General features: G+C 59.7%; 2 protein-coding genes across 4 annotated transcripts; one reads left to right on the top strand and one right to left on the bottom strand.

Annotated features, from left to right (window-relative positions):
* Nucleotides 1-60: 60 nt before the first annotated feature.
* Nucleotides 61-17,851, bottom strand: ARHGAP45 (Rho GTPase activating protein 45). 2 transcript variants are annotated; one of them, XM_071451770.1, is made up of 23 exons: nt 17,346-17,851; nt 14,865-15,171; nt 13,198-13,341; nt 12,176-12,260; nt 11,990-12,062; nt 11,655-11,733; nt 11,333-11,470; nt 11,067-11,131; nt 10,696-10,806; nt 10,380-10,460; nt 9,376-9,555; nt 8,673-8,810; nt 7,917-8,107; nt 7,304-7,443; nt 6,891-6,968; nt 6,566-6,670; nt 6,177-6,340; nt 5,778-5,966; nt 5,297-5,434; nt 2,914-3,152; nt 2,431-2,680; nt 2,208-2,310; nt 61-2,059 (listed from the first exon to the last, which is right to left on the bottom strand). In XM_071451770.1, exons 1-23 carry the CDS (start codon nt 17,433-17,435, stop codon nt 1,746-1,748), a joined length of 3,402 nt encoding a protein of 1,133 aa, XP_071307871.1. In that variant the 5' UTR covers nt 17,436-17,851; the 3' UTR covers nt 61-1,745. The 2 variants fall into 2 exon arrangements, with proteins under 2 accessions (XP_071307871.1, XP_071307870.1); XM_071451769.1 differs by lacking the exon at nt 17,346-17,851 and adding an exon at nt 16,628-17,091.
* On the top strand, nt 15,846-23,015 carry CNN2 (calponin 2). 2 transcript variants are annotated; one of them, XM_071451772.1, is made up of 7 exons: nt 15,846-16,015; nt 20,977-21,120; nt 21,428-21,494; nt 21,574-21,711; nt 21,843-21,959; nt 22,360-22,506; nt 22,583-23,015. In XM_071451772.1, the coding sequence occupies exons 1-7, from the start codon at nt 15,861-15,863 to the stop codon at nt 22,850-22,852; spliced, it is 1,038 nt and encodes a 345-aa protein (XP_071307873.1). In that variant the 5' UTR covers nt 15,846-15,860; the 3' UTR covers nt 22,853-23,015. The 2 variants fall into 2 exon arrangements, with proteins under 2 accessions (XP_071307873.1, XP_071307872.1); XM_071451771.1 differs by lacking the exon at nt 15,846-16,015 and adding an exon at nt 18,743-18,955 and having other exon boundaries at nt 20,999-21,120.
* The last annotated feature ends 173 nt before the right edge of the window (nt 23,016-23,188 follow it).

Below are 23,188 nucleotides of genomic sequence, written 5' to 3' on the forward strand. Positions count from 1 at the left end.
CTGTGGCAGGGGGAGCCTGAAAGACCCTGATGCCCAGGACAAACACGGGTCAGAACACACTGGTTTTATTTGTTTTATTGGGAAGCATGTCAATATGAACACAGCAAGGCAGCATCGTGCAGCAGCACAGGCTCATCAGAACAAACACAGAATCCACACAACCCAGAGGGAGCTGCTGTTGTGGGATGCTCAAGTGCAGCTTTAGCCCCTTCTCTCACTCACACTCACCCTCATCATCCTCACCCACCCTCACACGCACGCGGTACCGCCGTGGCAGCAGCATTCCCACATCCTCCTGCTGCCCTGGGAAAATCCAACTGTTCCCCTGAAAATTCCAAATCTGTGGAAGAGCTGGAGGGCACAAAAAATCCTGTAGGGCTCCAGCTCTTCCCTGGCTCAGTTCCAAACCTGTGAGTTAACCTGGGTTTATGTACCTTTGCTGAGATGGGTTCTCCATCGACTTCAGAGGGCTCAAAACTCCTGTCCATTGCCTGGTTCTGCAGTACCAAGGTGTCTGAGACCCTCCCCAACACCACCTGGTCTGTCTCCCATAAGCAGGAGACCAAAGGAAAAGGCTCTCAGCTCATTCCAAGCTAAAACTCGATTTGTTGCTCTGTGCCTCAGTGCATGAAAATTCTTAACAGCTTCAGAAAAATCTAAACCACTTTGGCTTTAGTGCCTTAGCCAGCAGAGGTAGTGGAGTCATGTTGAAGGGTTGATGTCTTTACAGAAAAAGAAAGGAAGCTCAAGATTATACTGGCTGGGGCTGGGCTGGATCCAGGCTGTGGTGGCCCTGAGGAGGAGGAAGAGGCACTTCCCCATGGGAAGAGTTGCAAGAGCAGAGGGAGTTTGTCCTGGACTTGCAGTGCAGCTTTTTAGAGATTAAATAATTGTACAACGAAACCACGAGAGCTCAGCAGGGCTCGGGACCCTGGAGCCAGGCAAATCTGCCCTAAGGCTGCTCCTTGCATGTCTCCTGCCAAGGAGGGAAATGCCCACCAATCCAAATGCCTGTCAATCCAAATGCCTGTCAATCCAAGCAGCAATGAAGATGCCATCAGCTGGGCCACAGTGCTGAGGTTTTGGGGCAGGAAATGCATCCTGAACCCTACTTCAGTCAGGTGTCAGTGAGGGACATCCCCTGAGATGCTGGCTCAGCCCCACAGCCCAGCCTGGCTCAGGGTGAGATGGTGCAGGGGCTTCACCCCGAGCCCAGCACTGCTCCAGCTGTGTCCCTGTCCTGTGAGCTGCCTTCAGTTCCATCTGCTCCTGTGGTGTCATCCTGCCCATCTCGAGTGATTGTTGCTCCCATGTCACTCCTTGGCTCCCTTCCAGCCTCAGCCATCAGGGATGAGCAGGGCCTTTGACTCCTCCAACCCTGATCTCACAGCACAGGTGTGGCATTCAGGGATTCGGGAGCACAACAAAAATAAAACACCTGCCACAGGAACAGCCCTGGGTTCCTTCCCAATCCTGAACAAGTGGAGGGTTTGCCCAAACTCGCTCCCTCCCAAGCAAAGTCCTTCATGGCCCTGGTTGTGACCCTGTTCTCCAGCTGGGCACTGAGGGGCTCAGGGGTTTTGTGTGAAAGCTCCAGCCAGGAATCAGCCAGGACTCACCTGCAGCTGACACACCAAACCCCCCTGGGCTGCCACATCTCCTTCCCACCCCTCCACATTCCAATTTCCAGCATCTGGGCAGCCATGGGGATTTGCCCCTTTGTCCATCCCAGTGTCTGTGGTGCCTTAGATGAGCCGGGGCTGCAGCTCGTGGCTGCCCCGAGAGGTGCCGGCCAGGTTGGTGCCATCCCTGGGGCTGCGGCTCTCAGCCTGCTCCTCCAGGTCGCTTTGCTCCTCCCCAGGGCTGCAGCAGCGGGGAGCGGAGCCCTCTGCATCGGACTGGCCCACGCTGCAGCTCCTGCTCCGCAGCCCCTCGCTCCCCTCGTCATAGAAATTAACCTCTTCCGTGCTGGTCTCGCTGCCCTGCTTGGTCAGGTGTGTCCGTGGCTCCCCGCCTTCCTCCAGCTCTGAGTCCGAGTCCACGGAGCGCTCACCAGACTCTGTGGGACAGAGGAGCTCTGTGCCACCCTCCAGCCCAGCACGGGGGCATCAGCAGCAAACCTGGGGTCCCCGGGGTGGCAGGGGATGGGTCTGTGTGCCCCCCGTGCCTCCCAAGGGTCCTGTGTGCCCCCGGTGCCTCTCACTGACCTGCAAGTGAGTCAGCGCTGAAAGCCAAATTCCCTTTGTCCGAAGGCAGCTCCAGGTAGGGGCTGGTGCCAAGAGGAGCCACAGGCTGGGAGCCTGCAGGGGCCTGGGGAGGAACAAGGATGGTGGTGAGGGCACGGAGGGGAGTTCTCACTCCCTGGGAGCTGACCCCAGTGAAGGTTCATGGAACAGCCCCTGAGGATTCCCCCTCCCTGGGGGTTCCTACCTGCTCAGCACCACTGTGCACCTCCTCTGTGGCACCTGAGCCACGTCTGCTGGGTGCCATGTCCTTGTGCTCAAAGATGGTGGGGTAGAAGATGATGAGTGCCTCAATGATCCGAGCTTGGTGGGGATAATCCACCAGTGAGGACAGGGAAATGGTGGCATCCGTGGGCCTGGGGCGCATCAGCGTCGGCCCAAAGACGATGCCCAGGTTGCCTGAGGTCATCTTGTTGTCCTGTTCCACTTCCATGATCCTGGGTGGGAGGGGGAGGGACAGCTTGTGAGAGCAAGGAGGGAGAGGTGAGGATGGGCAGGGCTGGGGGAGAGGCCAGCCTGGAGCACTCGAGCCTCAGGATGGGGACAGAAGCAGCTGCGGCCATGGACCCTCCTCCCGGCCCCAGCGAGGAGGCTGCACACACCTCCCCACCCCAGGGGACAGAGGGAAGGTGCCCAGCAGCCACACAGGCTCTGGCCATGCCCCTCTCACCTCCTCAGGTGCTGCAGGAGGAACTGGAGCGTGGCCATGTTCTCACGGGGCAGCTCCTTCAGCAGCTCCCTCAGCTTCAGCACCAGGCTCAGCACCACCGGGTCGGTGTCAGCTCCTCTGTCCACCAGCTCAGGGCCGCCCTTCCCAGCACGGCCCTTGGCCTCACTGCCCTGCAGGCTCTCCTTGGCCAGCCCCATCAGCTCGTTGTACAGCCTGAAGGGCATCAGGGGCTCCGGCAGCTGCAGGGGGAGAGGAGGAGAGGAGAGGAGAGGAGAGGAAGAGAGGAGAAGGGGAGAGGAGAAGGGGAGAGGAGAAGGGGAGAGGAGAAGGGGAGAGGAGAAGGGGAGAGGAGAAGGGGAGAGGAGAAGGGGAGAGGAGAAGGGGAGAGGAGAAGGAGAGGGAAAGGAAAGGAAAGGAAAGGAAAGGAAAGGAAAGGAAAGGAAAGGAAAGGAAAGGAAAGGAAAGGAAAGGAAAGGAAAGGAAAGGAAAGGAAAGGAAAGGAAAGGAAAGGAAAGGAAAGGAAAGGAAAGGAAAGGAAAGGAAAGGGAAAAAAGAAAAGGAAAGGAAAGGAAAGGAAAGGAAAGGAAAGGAAAGGAAAGGAAAAAGATGATCCCAGTCCTGGGAGCAGCTCCCACCTCCATAAGATCTGAACCTGTGCCAAGCTGCTGAGCTGGCGACACCTGGGGCATTTCTACAGTGAGGAAACATCTCTGGAAGTGCTGGAGGCCAGCTTGAAGAGAGCTCAGAGCACTTTTAACATCCATTTCAGAATTCCATGAGTCTGTGACCTGCAGTGCTGCAAACCCCTACCCAGAGGTGACATTTATTTATCCACCTCCTGGAGCGTGTCAATCGAGCCTCGTGAGCCCTGGCCAAGGAGCACTTGTGAAGTTCAAGCCAAAAGCTGTGTTTGATCCACCCGGGGGTGCTCCTTGCCGGGTTGAGGTGCAGGGATTCCCTTTTTGCCCTGGAAAACCCCTGGCTGGGGTGGGGCCAGCTGGAGGTTCCCCAGCAGACAAGGGATGGCTGGGAAGAGGAAAGGGATGGGTTGTTCTGGGTGGAGGAAGCCAGGATGTGAAGGGCACAGGATGTGAAGGGCACAGGATGTGAAGGGCACAGCCTGCAGCAGAGGTGGAGCTGCAGCAGGGGAAATTCTGCTTTGAGGTTTGTGCGAAACAGAGAAGCTGAAGGAGCTGGTGCTGACCGCTGGGTGCTCCACACGGCTGGGGATGATTTCAGAGCAGCCTCAACGGATGTTTTGGGGACATCACAGCAGAGCAGGCTCCCTCCATTCACCCCTTTACAGAAGGACTTTAACCCTTCTGCAGCGAGGGCTCAGGGTGGGGCTCAGCACTGATTTCCCCCCCTCTTTCTACTCTGCTTCTCTTTGGAGAAACTATGGAAGCCACTCAGAGTCCTGGACTTCTGATGTGCAGGAGCCCAAGGACAAGTGAGGTGACACAGAGCTGCCCTTCTGCCCTTGGGGAGGGGAGGTTGCAGAAAAAGGCAGCACAAAGAGTTAACCCAGGGCTGCTTGCAAGAGAGAAGCAGCTTCCTGCCTTGTGGTGGTGGTGGCTAGAGGATGTGGGTGATGCTGTTTGCAATGACACTTTGGGTACAGAGTGTGGGGGTTGCTGGGGCTGAGCACACACTGGGGTGATCACAGGGGCAGAGACACCACTGAGCTCACTCCAAGGTGACCCAGGGGGCAGAGACCCTGCTAAACCCACCCTGGGGTGATCACAGGGGCAGAGACCCCTCTAAACCCACCCCAGATTGACCCAAGGGGCAGAGACCCTGCTAAACCCACCCTGGGGTGATCACAGGGGCAGAGACCCCTCTAAACCCACCCCAGATTGACCCAAGGGGCAGAGACCCCACTGAGCCCACCCTGGGGTGATCACAGGGGCAGAGAACCCACTGAGCTCACTCCAAGGTGACACAAAGGGCAGAGACCCCACTGAGCCCACCCAGGGGTGACCTCAGAGGCAGAGTCCCCTCTAAACCCACCCCAGGGTGACCCAAGCGGCAGAGACCCCACTAAGGCCACCCCAGGATGACTCCAGGATCAGAGCCCACCCCATGTGGACATGACTCAGCCCCTGCAGGGTGACCTTTGCTGGCCCCTTCCCTTTTTGGGTAGCCAGTTCCCCAATTGGGGGGGTGGAGGGCTCCCTGTGCAGTGCTTGGGCACGTCGCTGCTCTGTGGCTGTGACCGCAGTGACGCCGTGTGGGATGAGCTGGGGAGGATCACCGAGGCCCCATCTCTGAGGACAACCCACTCCCCATCCCTGAGCCCAATTTGTGCAGAATTCCCCCTGCCAGGTTGGTTCCTCTGGCCAACTCCCCTCCCTCTCCCACCATGAGGGCCCCAGCACCTCACCTGTCTCAGGTAGAGCTTCAGGACATTGCTGATGTCATGAGGGGAGGCCTGGGACAGCTCCACCAACTCCTTCCCGTTCTCAAAGGCCTGGCAAAGCTTCTCCACACGTGTCTTGACACCATTAACTCGGTAAATGCCCTGTGAAAGGGAGAAAAGTGGAGCTGAAGTGAGGGGAGAGGTTCCTCTTCATGTTTGCATGGGGCAGTGAGCTGTGTGTGCTCCCACCCTCTCCTTCTGGAGTGGGAAATCCCTTTGGGAAGTCATTTTGGGATATCTCCTTCCAGCTCACTCATTCCTGCCTCATAGGAAAGCAGGAGAGGTGATTTTCCAAAAGCAGAGTTTGGGGGATCTGGGCCAAGCTCATCCCTGGCTCCCTGCCCTGTGGAAATCTGCAATGTGGAGCCTGTTGGTTTTCCAGAGGATCCTTCCAAGGGCCTGGGGCTCAGCCAGCTGAGGAGGAGGAGAGAGGAGTGTCCCTCACCTTTGTTTTCAGGGCCCTCTTCTCAATCTCTGAAATACATTTCTTGACAATGAAGGGGATCCCATCTGAGCTGCCCTGAGACGCCTTCGTGAAGTCCTGCCCGAAGAGCTGCAGCTTCCCTTGGAGCTTCTTGTGCCCACACTGGATGGCCAAGGACTCCAGGCACTTCTTGTGGCAGGCCAGGTAGCACTGGAAGGGAAAGGGGAACACGTGGAGGTGGGGGGCAGCCACAGAGACACCAGGCACTGTTCAGAGCACGGCGAGAGACAGGAAAAATGCCCTGGGGATGCTGAAGCACCAAAGGAAAGCACCATTTTCCACCTGGAACCCTCCCCAGAGGGGAAATACACTCCTGACCATGGTCAGAGCTGGGTTCCAGCCCCAGCTGTCCCAACTCACCTCCTCACACTCAGCTCCCTGGAAGTACACGTAGCTGTTGCACTCCCGACACTTGGAAGGGGCACGGAGCTTCCTGAGCCGATGGGTCTGGGCAGCCTTGGACAAGCCAACGTTCCTGAAGGGCCCCGTGGGAGCTGCCAGCTCTGGGGTGATCCCATTGATGCCTAGGGAAAAGGAAATGTAGGAAAGGCACAGCTTGAGCAGGGCTGTCACTGCCACCGGTCTGAGCAGGGCTCATCCCTCAGCAAAGCTGGGGACGCCACCAGGAATCTCCAGCAGCTGCTGGGTTTGCCTGCAGAACTGCTGAATTTGGGAAGATCAGCCCGGGGGGAGCTCTGCCGTGCTGGGGGGTGTGGCAGCAGCACTGTCACCTCCCAGCTGTCACCTACTCTGCTCAAAGGGAGGAGTGCTGGTCCCGTCCTTCTCCTCCAGCTCCTCGCTGGAGGACGCGGTGCCGTTGGATGAGAGCCGCTGGAGCTTGTGGCTGAATTCCCCTGTCCAAGGAGAACCCACAGAGCAGTGAACCACCTGCAAAGCTGCTTCTCTTCTGAGAGCTCACTCCATCCCATCCAATCCCACCCTACCCCACTGGAGACTGGGGTCAGCAGTGCTCTCACAGGGCAGGCAAAGCAGGGGATGGTCCTGCCTAACTGGGAAGCTCTGGGTTTGGACTGGTTGTGCTGGGAGGGGCTCCTGGGCTGTTCCCATATCTACCTGCATTGGATTCCAGGCTGCTGTCAGCCTCAGCGACAGAGGTTGGCCAGGATTTATGCACCTGGTGTCCCCTCCCACCTGCAGAGAGAACACACAGTCCCTTGGGATTGCTGTCTGTGTTGGGGAGGGAATGGCTGGAGAACAGCCTGGATGCTGGGAGAAACTGGGGTGACTGGGGAGAAGCTGTTGGTGGGGTTTGGTGCTTCCAGTGACACCCAGCAAGGAAAAGGGAGATGGGAAGGTGGGCAGTGGTTTCTTAGGGAGCAAAATGCCACAGATCTGATTTAGTGTCCTTCAGGAGGAGGCTCCCAGCCCGTCCTGCTGCTTCCAGCAAAGCCTCTCATCAAACCCTGGGGGTCCCACTCTGCTCCTGCCTGGGGGGACATGGGAGAGCTCTGGGGCTCCAGACTCACCTCTTCGCTCGGCTGCTCCAGCCCCACCTGGCGACTCCTTGGCTCCTGCTGCTCCCTCTGAGCCAGCCCCAGCCCCCTCTGCACTCGTGGAGAACTCACTGGCATTGAAGCTGCCCTTCTGTGGCTGGGTAAAGGGAGACCTGGAGGGGAAAAGGGAATGTGGATGGCAAGGAAGGACACTTGGAGACGTCATCCATGGCTGCCATCCACCAGTCTAGGGAATCACGGTCTCTTAAATCACAGCCTCATCTAGGCTGAACTGAAGGATAAGAGAGAAATTCCCAACTGATCCAGCCCAGCTGAGTTAAAGGGAGACCTGGAGGGGAAAAGGGAATGTGGATGGCAAGGAAGGACACTTGGAGACTTCATCCATGGCTGCCATCCACCAGTCTAGGGAATCACAGTCTCTTAAGTACTCAACAGCCTGTCTCATCTCGGCTGAACTGAAGGATAAGAGAGCAATTCCCAGCTGGTCCAGCATTCCCAGCAGGAGCCGCCTTCAGGAATGCTGAAAGCATCCTGCCTCCTGCAGGGGAGCGTGGGTGGCGGGAGATAACGAAGGCAACACAAGGCTGGACTGAATTAGGCAGGAACGAGCCCTGTCCTCCCTCACCAGGCGTTGTGGGACACGTAGGGCTCGAAGTCGTACTGCACGTCGGGCTCGTCGCCGCGCTGCAGCTGCCGCACGTGGGACGCGTACTGCTGGCCCGGGTCGTAGAGCTTGCTGCTCTCACACAGCGTCTGGAAATTCACGGGCAGCGCCGCCGTCTGCATGTGCATCAGCTGGTAGAAGGAGATGGTGGCCTGAAAGTGACGTGGGGAGGGATAGAGGTGAGCTCTTGGGTGGGAAATCGGGAGCACAAAGCAGCGCTGCTCTGAGTGTGAGGGCGAGGCGAGCTCTGCATCCATCCAAATGCCCTCTGGAATAGGGGCAGCTCTGAGCTCTCCACAGCACCTCTCACCTGTCACAGACACGTTTTCTGAAAAATCCTTTCCTTAGGATTTTTTTCCTCCTGAGCAGCTCAGGGGCCTCAGGAACAAAATGTACACAATGATTATCTGCTGCTGTGGAATGCAACAGGTGCATCATCTGGGATTGGTCTCATGTGGTTGTTTCTAATTAATGGCCAATCACAGCCCAGCTGGCTCAGACTCTGTCCAAGCCACAAGCCTTTGTTATCATTCCTTTTTTTTCTATTCTTAGCCAGCCTTCTGATGAAATCCTTTCTTCTATTCTTTTAGTACAGTTTTAATATAATAAAATAATAAATGAAGCCTTCTGAAACATGGAGTCAGATCCTCGTCTCTTCCCTCATCCTCGGACCCCTGTGAACACGGTCACATCCCACCCTGGGGACGCCCCACTCACCGATTTGATGACCTGGTCAGTCTGTTTGATCACTTCATGGATCTGCCGCAGTGAGTTCACCTTGGTGTCCTCCAGCTCCTGCTTCTGCGTGTTTGCATCGGCCACGCAGGTGCGGTACGTGGCCATGGCCTCTTCTGCCTGGGAGATGGGAGAGCAAGGGATGGGAAAAGCTGAGAGGTGAGGAGAACAGGAACAGCCCCTTGGATCCTCTCCATCCAGCCATTCCTGAGGATCATTTCACCCCACGTGGCTCAGGGAGCAGCAGGAGCAAGGAGCCCCCTCCGGAGCTGTCCCACCTGTCACAGACATCTTTTATGAAAAATCTTTTCCTTAGGATTTTTTTCCTCCTGAGAAGCTGAGAGGCCTCAGGAACAAAATGTAAATAAACATTGATTATCTGCTGCTGTGGAATGCAACAGGTGGATCTGGGATTGGTCTCATGTGGTTGTTTCTAATTAGTGGCCAATCACAGCCCAGCTGGCTCAGACAGAGAGCTGAGCCACAAATTTCTGTTACCATTCCTTCCTATTCTATTCTTAGCTAGCCTTCTGATGAAGTCTTTTCTTCTATTCTTTTAGTACAGTTTTAATGTAATATATATAATAAAATAATAAATCAAGCCTTCTGAAACATGGAGTGAGATCCTCATCTCTCCCCTCATCCTCAGACCCCTGTGAACACAGTCACAGTCACCTCCTCCTACCTTGTTCTTGGCTTCCTCTTCCTGCCGCCTCTTCTTGTCCAGGGTTTTGGTGGTGGTGCTGCTGGTCGTGTTTTGCTGCTCCTCCTCTGCTTTCACTGCCATGTACTTGGCCTTGTCGTGCTCCTCGCTGCGCTGCATGTACGTCTGCTTGGCCTTGCGCAGGTTCCCCTCTGCCTCTTGCTGCCAGGGAGAGCCAGGTGAGGATGGAGCCCAGCAAGGGGGTCACCAGCTTCCACCAGGCTCCCCCAGCACAGCAGAGGCCACCCAACACTGCTGGAGAGGGGCAGGGTGCCCCGTGGCCTCAGAGGAGGTTGTTCCTTGTCAGGAGCCAGGACATCTCTCTGGCTGTCCTGGAGTGCCAAGAGCCCTGCCAGGGGCTCAGAGACCCTGGCACAGAGCCCAAAACACCTGGGGGTTTGATTATAACCTGTGGAGCAAGCTACCAACCTTGTATGAAGATCAGCAAGCCACAACAGTTTAAGTAGAATAACAGTGAAGTTATCATGGGGTGAAAAAGTAGATTTTAGGGTTTTTGGTATGGGGGTTCAGGAGGCAAGATGGAGGGAACTGGGTGTGTCCAGCCTTTCTCCTTTTTCTTCTTCTTGGCCTCCATCTTTTGCTGTGATGGTGGCACTCACAGATTGGTTTAGAGTAGAAGCTCAGTGTCTAACATAGGTGATGGGTATTGGGAAGTAATTGCAAACATTGTACACGTAGGTTTTAGTATAAAGACATAACCCTGCCCTGGGGGCAGGCAGAGTGCCTGGACTGTCTTGCTGGGCTGACCTCGGCAGGGCAGGAGAAAATTTTTTATAGATAAGCAACAATAAAGAACCTTGAGACTGAGAAATGAAGAGCCCTGACTCCTTCATCAAGCGCCAGGCTGGGAAAAGAGACTTTCCAACTTTTCTCGGGGTCACTCTGAGCAGCCAGAGACCCCAACAGTTCCTCAGAGTCATGAGTTGCTCCACGCTGGGATTGGGAACACAAACCCAGTCACTCACCAGTTTCCTCTGAGCCCGGCACCACTGCTCCTTGATCTCCTTCCTGCGTTTCTCATGTTCCGCGCGTCTCACCAGCAGTGGCTGCGTGGGGAGGGAGGGAGGAACAGCCTCATGATGACCTGAGCTGAGCCCTCCTGCTCTGCCCTCGCATGGAGAAGTGTCACTGCCACTCCCAGGACAGGTTACAGGCACTGGTTTGAGCCAGGGGTGAAAATCTACAGCACTGGGGGAGTACTGGGTGCAGGATCCCTCTGGACTGAGCTAAGGAAGCAGCACCAGGACCCCCAGCCCCAGGAAGGGCCTTCTGTCCCCTCACCTGGAGGAAGGTTTGTTGCTGCAGGGTGGTGGCTGCCTGCACAATTGAGGCCCCGTGCTCCATGTCCTGCTCCAGGGCCAGCAGGTAGATGGACAGGAAAGGCATGCTGGTCTGGGGAGAAGAAAAACATCTCCCTGAGCCCCAGAACCCAGACTGAACCTGAGGAGATGCATCCTTCAGGGAGGAACAGCCAGAGGCAAGGTGAGGCTGGTGACTGCTGGCAAAAGCCCCATCCTGAATTTCTCCAGGCAGGGCTCCAAAGAGCTGCCCCCATGTCCTCCTGAGCTTTATTCCACATGGAATGGGCCCTCCAGGGCTGCTGGTTCCCAATCCTGCCTGGCACTGAGGGCTTCAGGGATTAGGGGACTTACCTCCTGACTGATGGTTTGCTTGCAGCTGTTTGCCATCTTCTGGAGCCCTCTGGCGAAATCTACCTCTGGAGGGAAAAGGTTGAAAGTGAAAAAACACACGAGACACTGGGATTTCCCTGGTGGAACCCGATCTCCTTTTGAAAAATCAATCAGGAGCTTGAGGAGTGAGGCTCCCACTGCCCTCCTCCAGGAGGGACCTCAACCTCAGCCTGTCCCATGGCTCAGACCTGCTCCAGAAGAGACCCACCTGCTGTCCCCCCACTCACCCAGTGTGGTCCTTTTCTCCATGTATCCTATCAGGTCCTTCATGTACTTGGAGATGGTTTTGGCGTACTGGAGGGCAGCATCCACGCCCCCCTCGCAGCGCTGCAGCATCACATCCACCTCTTCAGCAGGAGGACGGGCTGTGGAGGGACAAACACCCCATGAGCTTCCAGGGCAAGCACCCCCAGCTCTGTGCCAGCCCCAGTGCCCCCAGCTCTGCTGCCTTCCCCCAGCTGAGCAGCGACTCAGGACAGCAGCGATGATGAGGAAGGTGCTGGTCCCTGCACAGACCCCAAACCCTGCACCCAGCCCCATCCTGCTTACCTGTGGCACAGCTGTCCATGCCTGAGGGCACTCCATCTCCTCTAGGCCCAGGAATCCCCCCATAGAGGCTCTCCATAGTCTTTGGGAATTGGGAAAGAAGAGGGATTGGTCAGCCAAGAGGATGGGGAGCAGCTGGAGGGGCTGGCCAGGTAGATGGAAGCCTGAGCTACTGGAGCCTTTTTGCCACTGCTGGAAGTCAGCTGTGCCCAGGCCGTGCCCGGGAGCTAAGGGGACTGTCACCCTGCTCTGGGCTCACACCAGAGCTGAGGGGAGCAGCCAGAGCCCTCTGTGAGCCCCACATGGCAGCAGCACCCAGGTCTCCGGGCATCCCTCACCTGGTTCTGGTCGCTGGGTGGAATGGAGAGGATGGTGCTGCTGTCCACCTCCCCCATGAGGAACTCAGACACCCTGTGGGGAGAGGAGCGTGGCTGGACTCAGCACAGTGACACGGGCTGGCTGCCCAAACTCCCTTTCCCAAACTCCCAAACACCCCCTGGCTGCTCCCTGCCCGAGTCCCTTACGTGCTGCTGAAGGACACGGCGATGGTCTCCACAGCCTTCTCAAACTCCCTCTTGTCTGCCTCATTGTTGGATTCATAGTGGAAACCTGGAGGTGAGGAAATGTGACAGCCCTGTTGCCACCTGCCAGTTCATGCTGGTATCAGAGAGGGTTTTGGGGCTAGGAAGGATCATCCCCATGGATTTTTCCAGCACAGTAGTTTCCCCCTCCTTCTTCCCAGGCCTGACGTCCCTGACAGCATCTCTTGGCTCGTGTTTCTGTTTATTCCCGTTACTCAGGGCTGCTGGAAAAGTGCTGCTGGACCTGTTCCACTGCCTGCCCTGCCTCATGGCTCCTCCAGACCCCTCTCCAAGCAGGATGAACTCCTCCAGGAGGCTTCTTGCCCGCAGTCAAATGAGGAACCACCACCAGCAGCAGGAACTGGGGCTGACAGCACTTGGCAGGCTCCCATACCACGGGACACCAGCAACCAGGGCTGCTGGGCAGACCCTGGCTCAGCTCCTCGGCGTGGGGAGGGGTCTGCTCCAAGCCCATTCCCCCCCATCCCATGGGAGCAGCTCAGAGGTGAGGAGAATAAGAATATGTGGAAGCAGCCCCATGGCAGCCCTGCTGCCATCCTGTCCCCTGTGGTTGCTGTTGGGCGTCCAGGAAGCCGTGGGTGACTCAGAAGGTTGTGCTGTGCCTGTGGTGGGTGACAGCAGCAGGAGGTGGTGCCCAGCTGGGATGTGACCTCCCAGACCCCGCTCCATAAACACGAGAGGCTGCCAGGAGCAGGATCTGATCACTTCAGTGTTTTTCCTGCGGCTGTGCCTGGAAACCCCCAGGCAGGATCTGTCATTTCTGACACTACATCATCCTTAAAGCTGAACCACACCGAGAGGCAGACGATGCTTTTTTTTCCCTCTCCACCAGTCCATGGGGCACCTCCACTCCCTGTAACCCCTTCATGGGCTCCCCAATTCCCTCCCATCCCAATGTGGGGCAGGAGGGGAGTGGGACAGAGCTGCCAGCACCACTGTCTCACCCTTGACTTTGGAGATGAGGGTCCCAGCGGCCGTCAGGGTCTCCAGGGTGTTGAGCAGGGGGTATTTGTTGATGACCTGGCGCAGGATGCGGAGGGTTTCACCCAGGCACTCGTGGGCCAGCGGCCGCTGGGGCTCCTTGGGGTCTGCAAGAGAGGGAGGCTGAGATGCTGCATCCTTGTGCCATGTCCTTGCCCTGTGTCCCTGCCCCCTGTCACTGCTCTGCATCCCTGGGTCCCTCCCCTGTTTACCTCCCAGCCATGTCCAAGGCAGGGATCTGCCATCTCCAGACTATGCAGCAAATCCCCCTGGCCTCAGGGCTTCCCAGGTCTGGCACAGCCACATCCTGCTTGTCCAGCACCTCCCCAGATCCTGCTTGTCCAGCACCTCCCCACAGCGTGGCCGTGTGTCTCCTGCCCAGCCTGGTATTGGCCAGGGGGCAGTCTGACCTTTGAAGCATTTTTTTCTTCCACAGTAACTTTTCCCCTTGAAAGCAGTTTGGGAATTTCCTCCATTTCCTTCCCTCCCTCCTGCCGGATGGACGCTCCCAGCCAGGAGGGATGGGCCTGGTCCAGCCAGGCTTGTTACACCCCACAGGTTCCCCCCTTCTGTGGGCTCCAGTTGCCAGCCCAGGGGTCTGTCCAGAACCCCCAGTGCAGGTCTAGGGCTGGTTAGGAAGTGAAGAACCTCCCTCGGGGAAGTGCTGACATGGGGGATCAGCACCCACTGCCCAGCCAGGCAAAGACCCCTCCCCATCCCAGCCCCCAGCTCAGGGCTAGAAAGGGATTTCTGCAAAACCAGGACTGACAATGCGGTGTCAAACACCCCCAGACCACGGGATTGATATATTCCCTGTGTCCCCTCGGGCAAGGAGAGCCTGCAGACCACCCAGCCCCTCCTTCTGGCCGCCTTGGTGGGCTGGGGGGCCGTGCCCAGCACCCCGTGGGGCCCTGGCAGGCAGCTGGCACCGCTGCGCTGTAAACAGGAAAACGGGCGGGTGAAAATAGCTCGGGCAGGAAGCTGCGTTATCCCGGCTCCGAGCTGCTCACCCACCACTCACCCACCACCTCTGCACGCTCCCCCAGGGGCCTTCTGGCCCAGACAGAGACCCCTCACCCACGGGTGGGTCCGTGCCAGGGTGTGCCAAGGGTGGGCACCCACCGAGGGTGGGCACTCACTGAGGGTGGGCACTCACTGAGGGATGGGCACTCACTGAGGGTGGCACTCACCAGGGCATGGGCACTCACCGAGGGATGGGCACTCACTGAGGGATGGGCACTCACTGAGGGATGGGCACTCACCAAGGGTGGGCACCCACCGAGGGATGGGCACTCACCAGGGCATTGGGCACTCACCAAAGGATGGCACTCACCAGGGATGGGCACTCACTGAGGGTGGGCACTCACCAAGGGTGGGCACTCACCGAGGGATGGGCACTCACCGAGGGATGGGCACTCACCAAGGCATTGGGCACTCACCAGGGCATTGGGCACTCACCAAGGGATGGGCACTCACCGAGGGTGGCACTCACCGAGGGTGGCACTCACCAGGGCATTGGGCACTCATCAGGGCATTGGGCACTCACCAAGGATGGCACTCACAGGGCACTGGGCACTCACCAGGGATGGCACTCACCAAGGATGGCACTCACAGGGCATTGGGCACTCACCATCGCGCAGCACCACGTCCCGCAGCTTCTCCAGGGCATCGGCGAAGCGAGCCACGTCTGCCAGCAGCTGGGAGATGTCCTCGGGGTCGATGAAGGGACTGTCCCCGCCCTCCATGGGGCTGTAGCACAGCGGGGTCTTGTGGCCCTTGGGCAGGGGGAAGCCGGCGGCGCTGGCATGGCGGCTCAGGCTGGTGGGGCGCTTCAGGGTGCCCACGGTGCCAGGGCTGCTGCTGAGCTTGGCACTGCCCGCGGGCAGCTCCGCCACGCTGCAGCCCGGGGCATCCAGGCAATCCTTGCGGGAGAGCTCCTGGGGAGCAGGGGGAGTGTGAGGATGCAGCGTGGTGGGAGCACAGAGAGGGAAACACCCCACACCTCCATGCTGGAGAACGAGCCTTGGGGGACTGGTGTCAGACCCTGCAGCTGTGTTGTGCCTCAGTTTCCCCAGGTAGGGATCTGTAGCCACGATATTTTATGAAAAATCCTTTCCTTAGGATTTTTTCTCCTGAGAAGCTGAGAGGCTTCAGGATCAAAATGTGAACAATGGTTATCTGCTGCTGTGGGATGCAACAGGTGCATCTGGGATTGGTCTTATTCAGTTGTTTCTAATTAATGGCCAATCACAGTCAGCTGGCTTGGACTCTGTCTGAGACACAAACCTTTGTTGTCATTTCCTTTTCTATTCTTAGCCAGCCTTCTGATGAAATCCTTTCTTCTATTCTTTTAGTATAGTTTTAATATAATATATATCATAAAATAATAAATGAGGTCTTCTCAAACATGGAGTCAGATCCTCATCTCTTCCCTCAACCTCAGACCCCTGAGATCCCCAGTCACAGGGATCCCCTTTGGGACTGTCAGGGGACAAGGGGCAGGGTCTGGGCACTCGCCTGGCTGCCCCCATCAGTCCCTGCCAGCTCCTCTGGGTCCATGTTTGCCATGAAATGCACACAGTGATGGTGTGGGTGACACTGCTTGTCCACCCCAGCACCCACCGTGATGGGGCTGCCCATCCCAAGGGCTTGGGGACCCCAAAAGAGCAAAATGGCAGCAGCATCTGGCCCACATATCTCTTCCTCTTTTTCAGCTGTTGCCATACTGGGGAAGAAGACAGAGACAGAGACACCTCCCAGGATATTCTTTGGGCTTTGCAGGTGTTTTACAGATGGAGGAAGCCCCAAATTTCTAGGGGTAAAATTGCATTTCTGGGGGTAAAATGGCAGCAGGATTCGGCCCACATATCTCTTCCTCTTTTTCAGCTGTTCCCATGCTGGGGAAGGAGGCAGAGACAGAGACACCTCCCAGGATATTCTTTGGGCTTTGCAGGTGTTTTACAGATGGAGGAAACCCCAAATTTCTAGGGGTACCCCTCCCTCACTGCTCAGAGCTGTCATGGCTTGAGAGCCCCACATCCACTGAGACTCCTTGGGCACGGGGAGGGGACCCTGCACCCCCTCTGCAGCTCCCACCGGCGACCCCCAGCACCCGGTTGGACACGAACGAGCAGAACCTGAGCATCCCCGGCCGGGCGCTGCCGGAAGCGGTTTTGCACCGGGGAGCAGACCCGGAGCACCGAGAACACGAGGCTTCCGCGGCCGAGGGCGAACGGGGGAGCCCATCCCCACCGTGGGGCTGCAAGGAGGCACAAAGACCCCCGCCCTAAAACGCCTGGGGGTCACCGCAGCCCTGTCCCGCTCCTCCCGGCTTGCAGCAGCCCCGGCGCCTCCCGTCCCTCCCTCCGGTGCCCCGGGGTGCCCCGGCCGTACCGTCAGCCTCACGGCGGGCGTGCGGGGCAGCGAGTCCAGGGATCGCTGGGGCTGGTGGGCTCTGCCCGCCGCCGCCGAGGGGCTGTAGCTTTTCTTGCCCGCAGCCCGACCGAGCATCCCGCTGGCTGCCACCCATAGGCGCCTCTCCCGGGGATGGGGACGGGGATGGGGATGGGTGTCCCGTGCTAAGGAGCCGCGGGTGGGCTCCGGGTCGCCGTCCGCATGGTGCCAGCCCGGTGTGGCCTCACGCACCGGGAGTGGGGCGCAGGCGCGGGGCGGGCGGTGCGGGGTGCCCCGGGGAGCCCCGGCGGGCAGCGTTTCCTCCTGGCCCCTCCGGTACCGGGGGGTTCCACGCGGTGGTTAATAAATGTCTGGCAGAGCCAAAACAGCGGGGATGCTCGAGCCTGCGGTCGCCCCGCTCCCATCCCGGTCACCAGGCAGGTCTGTGAGTCTGTCTGTCCTTCCCACAGCCTCGGCGGCAGCCCCCCCATTTCCTCCCTGTCCCTTCCTGCCCTCCCGCCTCCCTCGGCGGCTGCTCCGTCCCCTTCCTCGGGGGCAAAATTCTCCCCCACCAGCCCCGCCAGTCGGGTTCTTTCTCATTTCCCTCCTCTTCGCAAACCTCCTGGACGTATCCAGGGCCCCACTGCCAAGCTCTGGCTCTACCCAGCAGCTCCGTGGGTGCCCCTAGAGCCCCCATGGTGCCGGGGGTGACACTCACCGGCAGGGTCTGTGGGACGGGGCTTCCCGCCCGGCTCTTCTTGGAGATGGAGGGGGTTTTTATCAGCTCCCGCTTTTTCCTGGAGAACATCGTTGCCGGGGGGCCGAGCCGCTGCCCTGAGCCCCTCGCTCGGGCCGTTCGTGCCGGTTCCTCACGGTCACATTCGCGGGGAGCAGCAGGGGCAGGAGGGCGCGTGTGACGCCGCCTCGTTTCCTCATCGGCTTCGCAGCCCGACCTGAAACAGGAAAAGCCGAACGCGCACCCAGGAGCGAGGCCGGGGCCGGGGTCACGGGGAGCAGCGGGACCCCGGCACTCTCGGGGTTTTGAGAGGGTTTTGGGGCTGCAGTTCGGGAATTACAGAGTTGGAGGGGGGGACTGAGCCCCACTCTGTGGAACCAGGGAGGAACTCCCACCCTCTGGGGAGTTCACCCTGTTTGGGGGTGTCCATCCGTCCAGGGGTGACAAACTCCATCCCTCTGAAAGCCCCAGGTGCGGGGCTGAGTGGGATGGGGGGCTTTGGGCTCCCACCTGTGGGATGCTCCCGGCTCTGCCCTTCCGTGGGCTCGGTGTGGGTGCCGGGACCGGCCCTATGGGGTCACATCCCTGCTCCTGTCCTCCTGTGAGGATCCCACCCGTGACTCTCCCACCCACGGGGCATCACGACCTCACAACGGGGTATCTGGGTTTATCTGTGGGATAAACCCCTGCAGAGAGCCGGACAGGACCCCACGGGCTGCTCGGGACGGCTGCCAGCCCCTGCGGCCGGTCGGGGGCTGATGGTGTCCCCCCCTCGCTCCCCTTCGCCCCGGGACCTCCCCACCGGGCCGAGCCGTCCCGCGTGGAACTTATGCCGGCCCCGTGGGGACACGGGCACGGCGGAGGGCGAACCAAGGGGAGCGGGAGGCGGTCGGGGATGGGTGGAGGTGCGGGGACGATGGAAGGGGCACGCGTGGCCTGAGTGTGTGCGTGACCGTGGGTGTGAATGTGTGAGTGCATGAGCGAATGTGCAAGTGTGTGTGCGTGTGCAAGGGAGCGCCCGTGGGTCGGGGGGTGCGTGTGGGGTGTGTGGGGTGCGTGTGGGGTGTGTGTGGGGTGCGTGTGGGGTGCGTGTGGGGTGTGTGTGGGTGTGTGTGGATGTATTTGGGGTGTGTGTGTTGCGTGTGCTCGCACAACGCGTGCCCGTGGGCCAGGGTGCTCACTCCCGTGCACAGGGATGCACACGCGTGTGTCCGTCTGTCTCTGTGGGCGCGTGTCCGTCTGTCTGTGTGTCCGTGTGTACCCTGTGCCCGGGACGGCTCCGGCTCCGGTTCCGGTTCCGACCCCGGGCTCCCCCGACTCCCGGTGCCTCCCGGTGCTCCCCGAGTGGCACTATCGGGGTTCGGGACCCTCCCCTCGATCCGTTTTGGATCCTGCCCTTATTTGGACATTTCTCCCTCCAATCAACGCGGGGGGGGCCGGGCCCGACCCCGCCCCCGCCCCGCCCGAGCCCGCTCCGGTACCGGCCCCGTTGCCCGCTCCCCTCTCCGGTACCGGCTCCGTTCCCCGCCATGAGCAGCTCCCAGTTCAACAAGGGCCCGTCCTACGGCCTCTCCGCCGAAGTCAGGAACCGGGTGAGCCGCGGCGGGGGCCGGGCGATGCCGGGACCACCGGGCGCGGGTGAAGCGGGGGCCGGGGGATACCGGGGCCACCGGGCGCTGTAGCTGCCGGTGCTCCTGGAGGCCCGGGAGAGCCGAGCATCCCGGTGCTGCTGGGGCGTCCCGGTTGCATCCCGGGTTCTGGAGAGGCGGGGGTTTTTCCGGTATGCCCCAGGACTGCAGAGCCGGCCAAGAGTGGAGAAGTTGGGTGATTTCGGGAAGATGGAAATCCGGGGATTCCCGGGAGGATGCGGAACTGAAGGACCCAGAGGTCTCTGAGGGCTGGGGGTACCGAAGCTGGGCTCGCAGTCTCGGGGTGCCCTGAACCTGCCTAGAGGGTCCAGGGACGTGTTTGGGGACCGCGGTTGGGTCCCTCCCGTGCTTTGGCCGCCGTGGCTCCGCTGTCCCTGGCAAACCTCGGGGAGCTCTTCCCGTCACACCCGGGGCTGGGGGCATCTCCTCGGTCCTCCGCGGCTCCGGACCAGCTCCACAAAGCTTCTCCACTTTCTGCTTCCCCGCAGCTCCACATCGCTGTACGGGATGCTCCGACCCGGCAGCGTCCCCGTGGCTCTCTCCGGGGATGCGGTTTTGGCCCCGGTGATTCTCCCGCTAAAGTGCCGCGGGGCAGGAGGGGAAGGAGGGATGGGAGGCTCCGGCTGAGCTGTTTGCACCCCTCGGCGGGATCTGGGTGCCACCGGCACCCTCCTGCCCCCTCGGCAGCGCACGGGGGTGGCACAGGGCCGGGGGTGGCACAGGGGACACAGCAGCCCCGGGGCATCGGGGCTGTGCCCAGGCGAGCAGAGGTCGAGCCGTGGTCAGCCCGGGGCTGGTGGCCGGTGGTCTGAGCGTGTTCTGCTCCAGGGCAGGCAGGAGAAGGGACAAGTGGTGGCGGGATATGGTGGCCGTGGCCGGGCGCTCCTTACCTGGCCTCGCAGGGGATTTGGGATTTTTGCATTTCGTAACGGGAGCGGATGGGATGGGCCCCGGCCTGCCCGGGGCTGGGCTGCCCCAGCTGAGAGGGTGACATGCACCAGGATCTTGGTGCTTCATGTTGATTCAGCAAGACGTGAGCCAGTCCGACTGCCCCGGTGTGTCTGATGGAGGTGACATCACCGACTGGGAACCAGTTGAACCAGTGACATGCTCCCAGTCTGTGGAAGCCCTTGCAGACTGGGCTGCGGTGGGATCTCTCTGGGGCTGGTCCACTGTGCACTCCCCGTGTCCTGGGAAATCCTCAGGCTGGGTGTGGGGAGGGAAGAGGAACTGGCTTCAGCTGCTCACGCTCCAGAAAATCAGCTGGTGGGACTGTAGAATCCCCCAGGCAGGACACACACGGTGTCATGAGGGTGATCTGCATGGCTCGAGCTTCCATTTGCAACTGGAGTGTCTCCCTAGCACCCAGCAGGGCTGGACTGGGCCCATCCCAGTGTCTCCCCGTGTCCAGGATCCCTAGGGACTCGTGGCACATAACAGGACCAGGATGGGTGAGAGGTTGGTGGATGCTCTGAGCACCAGAGGGGCTGTGCTGGGGCAGGACAGCACTCTGGCTTTCCAGGCCCTTCTCTCCCTAGAGAGTTCTCCAGGAGAACTTTCCCTTCCCTTATGGGTCAGAGGCTGAGACAGAGATGCTGCTGGCCCTGGCAGCTGGTCTCCATTTGGGAGGAGACGTCCACATTCCTGGCATAGCCGCGGTGAGGGAGGAATCTGTGCCGGAGGTTGGGCCTCGCCAGAAGGGAAAGGGAGAGCATCTCGTGGCCAGGACCCCTGGGGCTCAGAGCTGAGCTCCCACGGGCTCCAGCAGACAGGGAGAGACAAATCTGGGGGGTCACTCCCCCCTAGCCCCATGGGCAGTTCCCTTCTCATGCTTTTGGAATGGTTCAGAAGCTGCTGTGTCTGCTGGCAGCATCATCCTCATGCTCCTGTCCCTGCTGCCATAGCAGGGAGAGGGGAACTGTCCCCATGAGGGGTTTGGGGTGCACGCTGGGGCCCTGCCTGAGCTGTCCCCCCACTGTCCCCCAGCTTGCCCAGAAGTATGATCCACAGAAGGAGGCTGAGCTGCGGACGTGGATCGAGAGCGTGACAGGAAAACAGATTGGACCTGACTTCCAGAAGGGGCTGAAGGATGGGGTGATCCTCTGCGAGTGAGTCCTGGGGGGCCCTGGGCATGGCCCCTGCTGCTCCAGCTGGGAGGAGATGGGGGACACCAAGGACCCTCACCAGCCCTTGTGGTGGGAAGGGTGGGCTGGGTGTGTGCCAGTGGGACCTGCCAGAGTCACCCCCAGGGCTTCTGTGTCTGGGGAGAGCCCTGAGCACAAACAGGGATCTGGAGGGGGAAATTTGCCCCACATGGAGGAGGCCTGGGCTGGACCTTCTCAAAAGGAGCCTATGCCCTGCAGCCCCTTGAGGTTTTTTCCTGCCACAGCCTCATGTTCCTCTGCCTCCCTCCAGGCTCATGAACAAGCTGCAGCCCAACTCAGTGAGGAAGATCAACCACTCAGCTCAGAACTGGCACCAGGTAGGTGCAGCTCTGCTGCCACCCGCCTGCTGCTCCTCTGCCATCACCCTCCAGGGCTCACCCCTCTACCTCTCCCCAGCTTGAGAACCTCTCCAACTTCATCAAGGCCATGGCCAGCTACGGTATGAACCCCGTGGACCTCTTTGAAGCCAATGACCTTTTTGAGAGCGGGAACCTGACGCAGGTGCAGGTGTCACTGCTGGCCCTGGCGGGAATGGTGAGCACAGAGGGAGGATGAGCAGTTTGGGACCCTGAGTTTGGGGTGGTGCCTGTGGGACCCCACAGCTCCCCCTGCCCAGGGAGTGGGTGGGGGGGTTTGGGACCCTTCCTCACAGCCACTCCTGGCAGGCCAAGACGAAGGGGCTGCAGAGCGGGGTGGACATCGGCGTGAAGTACTCGGAGAAGCAGCAGAGGAATTTTGACGAGGCCAAGATGAAGGCTGGGCACTGTGTGATCGGGCTGCAGGTGGGCTGCCACAGGGGAGGCTCCCATGGCTGGGAGCTGGGCAAAGGGTGCCCAGAATTCTGAATTCTGTCACATTCTCAGCACTGTCACAGCTCCAAGTGTTGCTGGAGGGACCTAAGGCATGAGGGGCCTCAAGTGTCCTTGGGATCTGGGACCATCTTGGCTCTGTGTCCAGCACTCAGTGACTGGGGAGCATGAGATGGGTTAGGGAGTACTGGCTGTGCTCCCCAGGCTGGGGATGGGGACAGGGGGCACATGTGGGGCATCATCATCATGGATGGGGGAGCATGAGATGGGTTAGGGAGCACTGGCTGTGCTCCCCAGGCTGGGGGGGTTAGGAACAGGGGGAGAAAGGGCATGTGTGGGGCAGCACACGTTCCTCACCAGACCCCTTTGTCAGATGGGCACAAACAAGTGTGCCAGCCAGTCTGGCATGACTGCCTATGGCACCCGGAGGCACCTCTACGACCCCAAAAATCAGATCCTGCCACCCATGGACCACTCCACCATCAGCCTCCAGATGGGCACTAACAAGTGTGCCAGTCAGGTGAGCCCCCACGCCGGGCTGGGGAGGGGTGGGAGGGGCACAGCTGAGCCCTTCTCCATCCTGTCCTTCCTTCCAGGTGGGCATGACAGCTCCGGGCACCAGGAGACACATCTACGACTCCAAGATGGGGACAGAGAAGTGTGACAACTCCTCCATGTCGCTGCAGATGGGCTCCAACCAGGGCGCCAACCAGAGCGGGCAGGTCTTTGGCCTCGGCCGCCAGATCTACGACCCCAAGTACTGCCCCCAGGGCAGCCAGGGCGAGGTGGCCAACGCCGCCGGGGAGCAGAGCGGGGACCCGCCCGGGTACCACCACTACCGCGAGGAGGAGGAGGAGAGCTACTGAGCGGGACGGCTCCGCCCCAGCCGCACCATCTCATCAACAGCCACATTCCAGCCTCCAACTTTCATCATTCCCTCTTTTCAAACTCTTTTTTTTTTTTTTTTTAACTTTGGAAATGGATCTATTTTTCTGAGCAAGGAAATAAAGACCCTGTTTGTAGAGAGGAGCCCAGCCGATTCCCCCAGGAGCTGCAAGCAGGGAGGTGGCAGATGTTCCAGCAGCTGGGGGAGGACAGTGCCACCTCTCACGCACCCCTGGGATGCCCCTGGATCCCTCAGCAAGGAGCAGGAGTGGCCGCCCGTGCTGCCCCTGGTGCTGCTGCTCGTCCCTGTGCTGGCA

This window comes from Agelaius tricolor, unplaced genomic scaffold, assembly GCF_023055355.1.
Source record: "Agelaius tricolor isolate 1412-34295 unplaced genomic scaffold, bAgeTri1.0.p SCAF_33, whole genome shotgun sequence".
Classification (NCBI taxonomy): Eukaryota; Metazoa; Chordata; class Aves; order Passeriformes; family Icteridae; genus Agelaius; species Agelaius tricolor.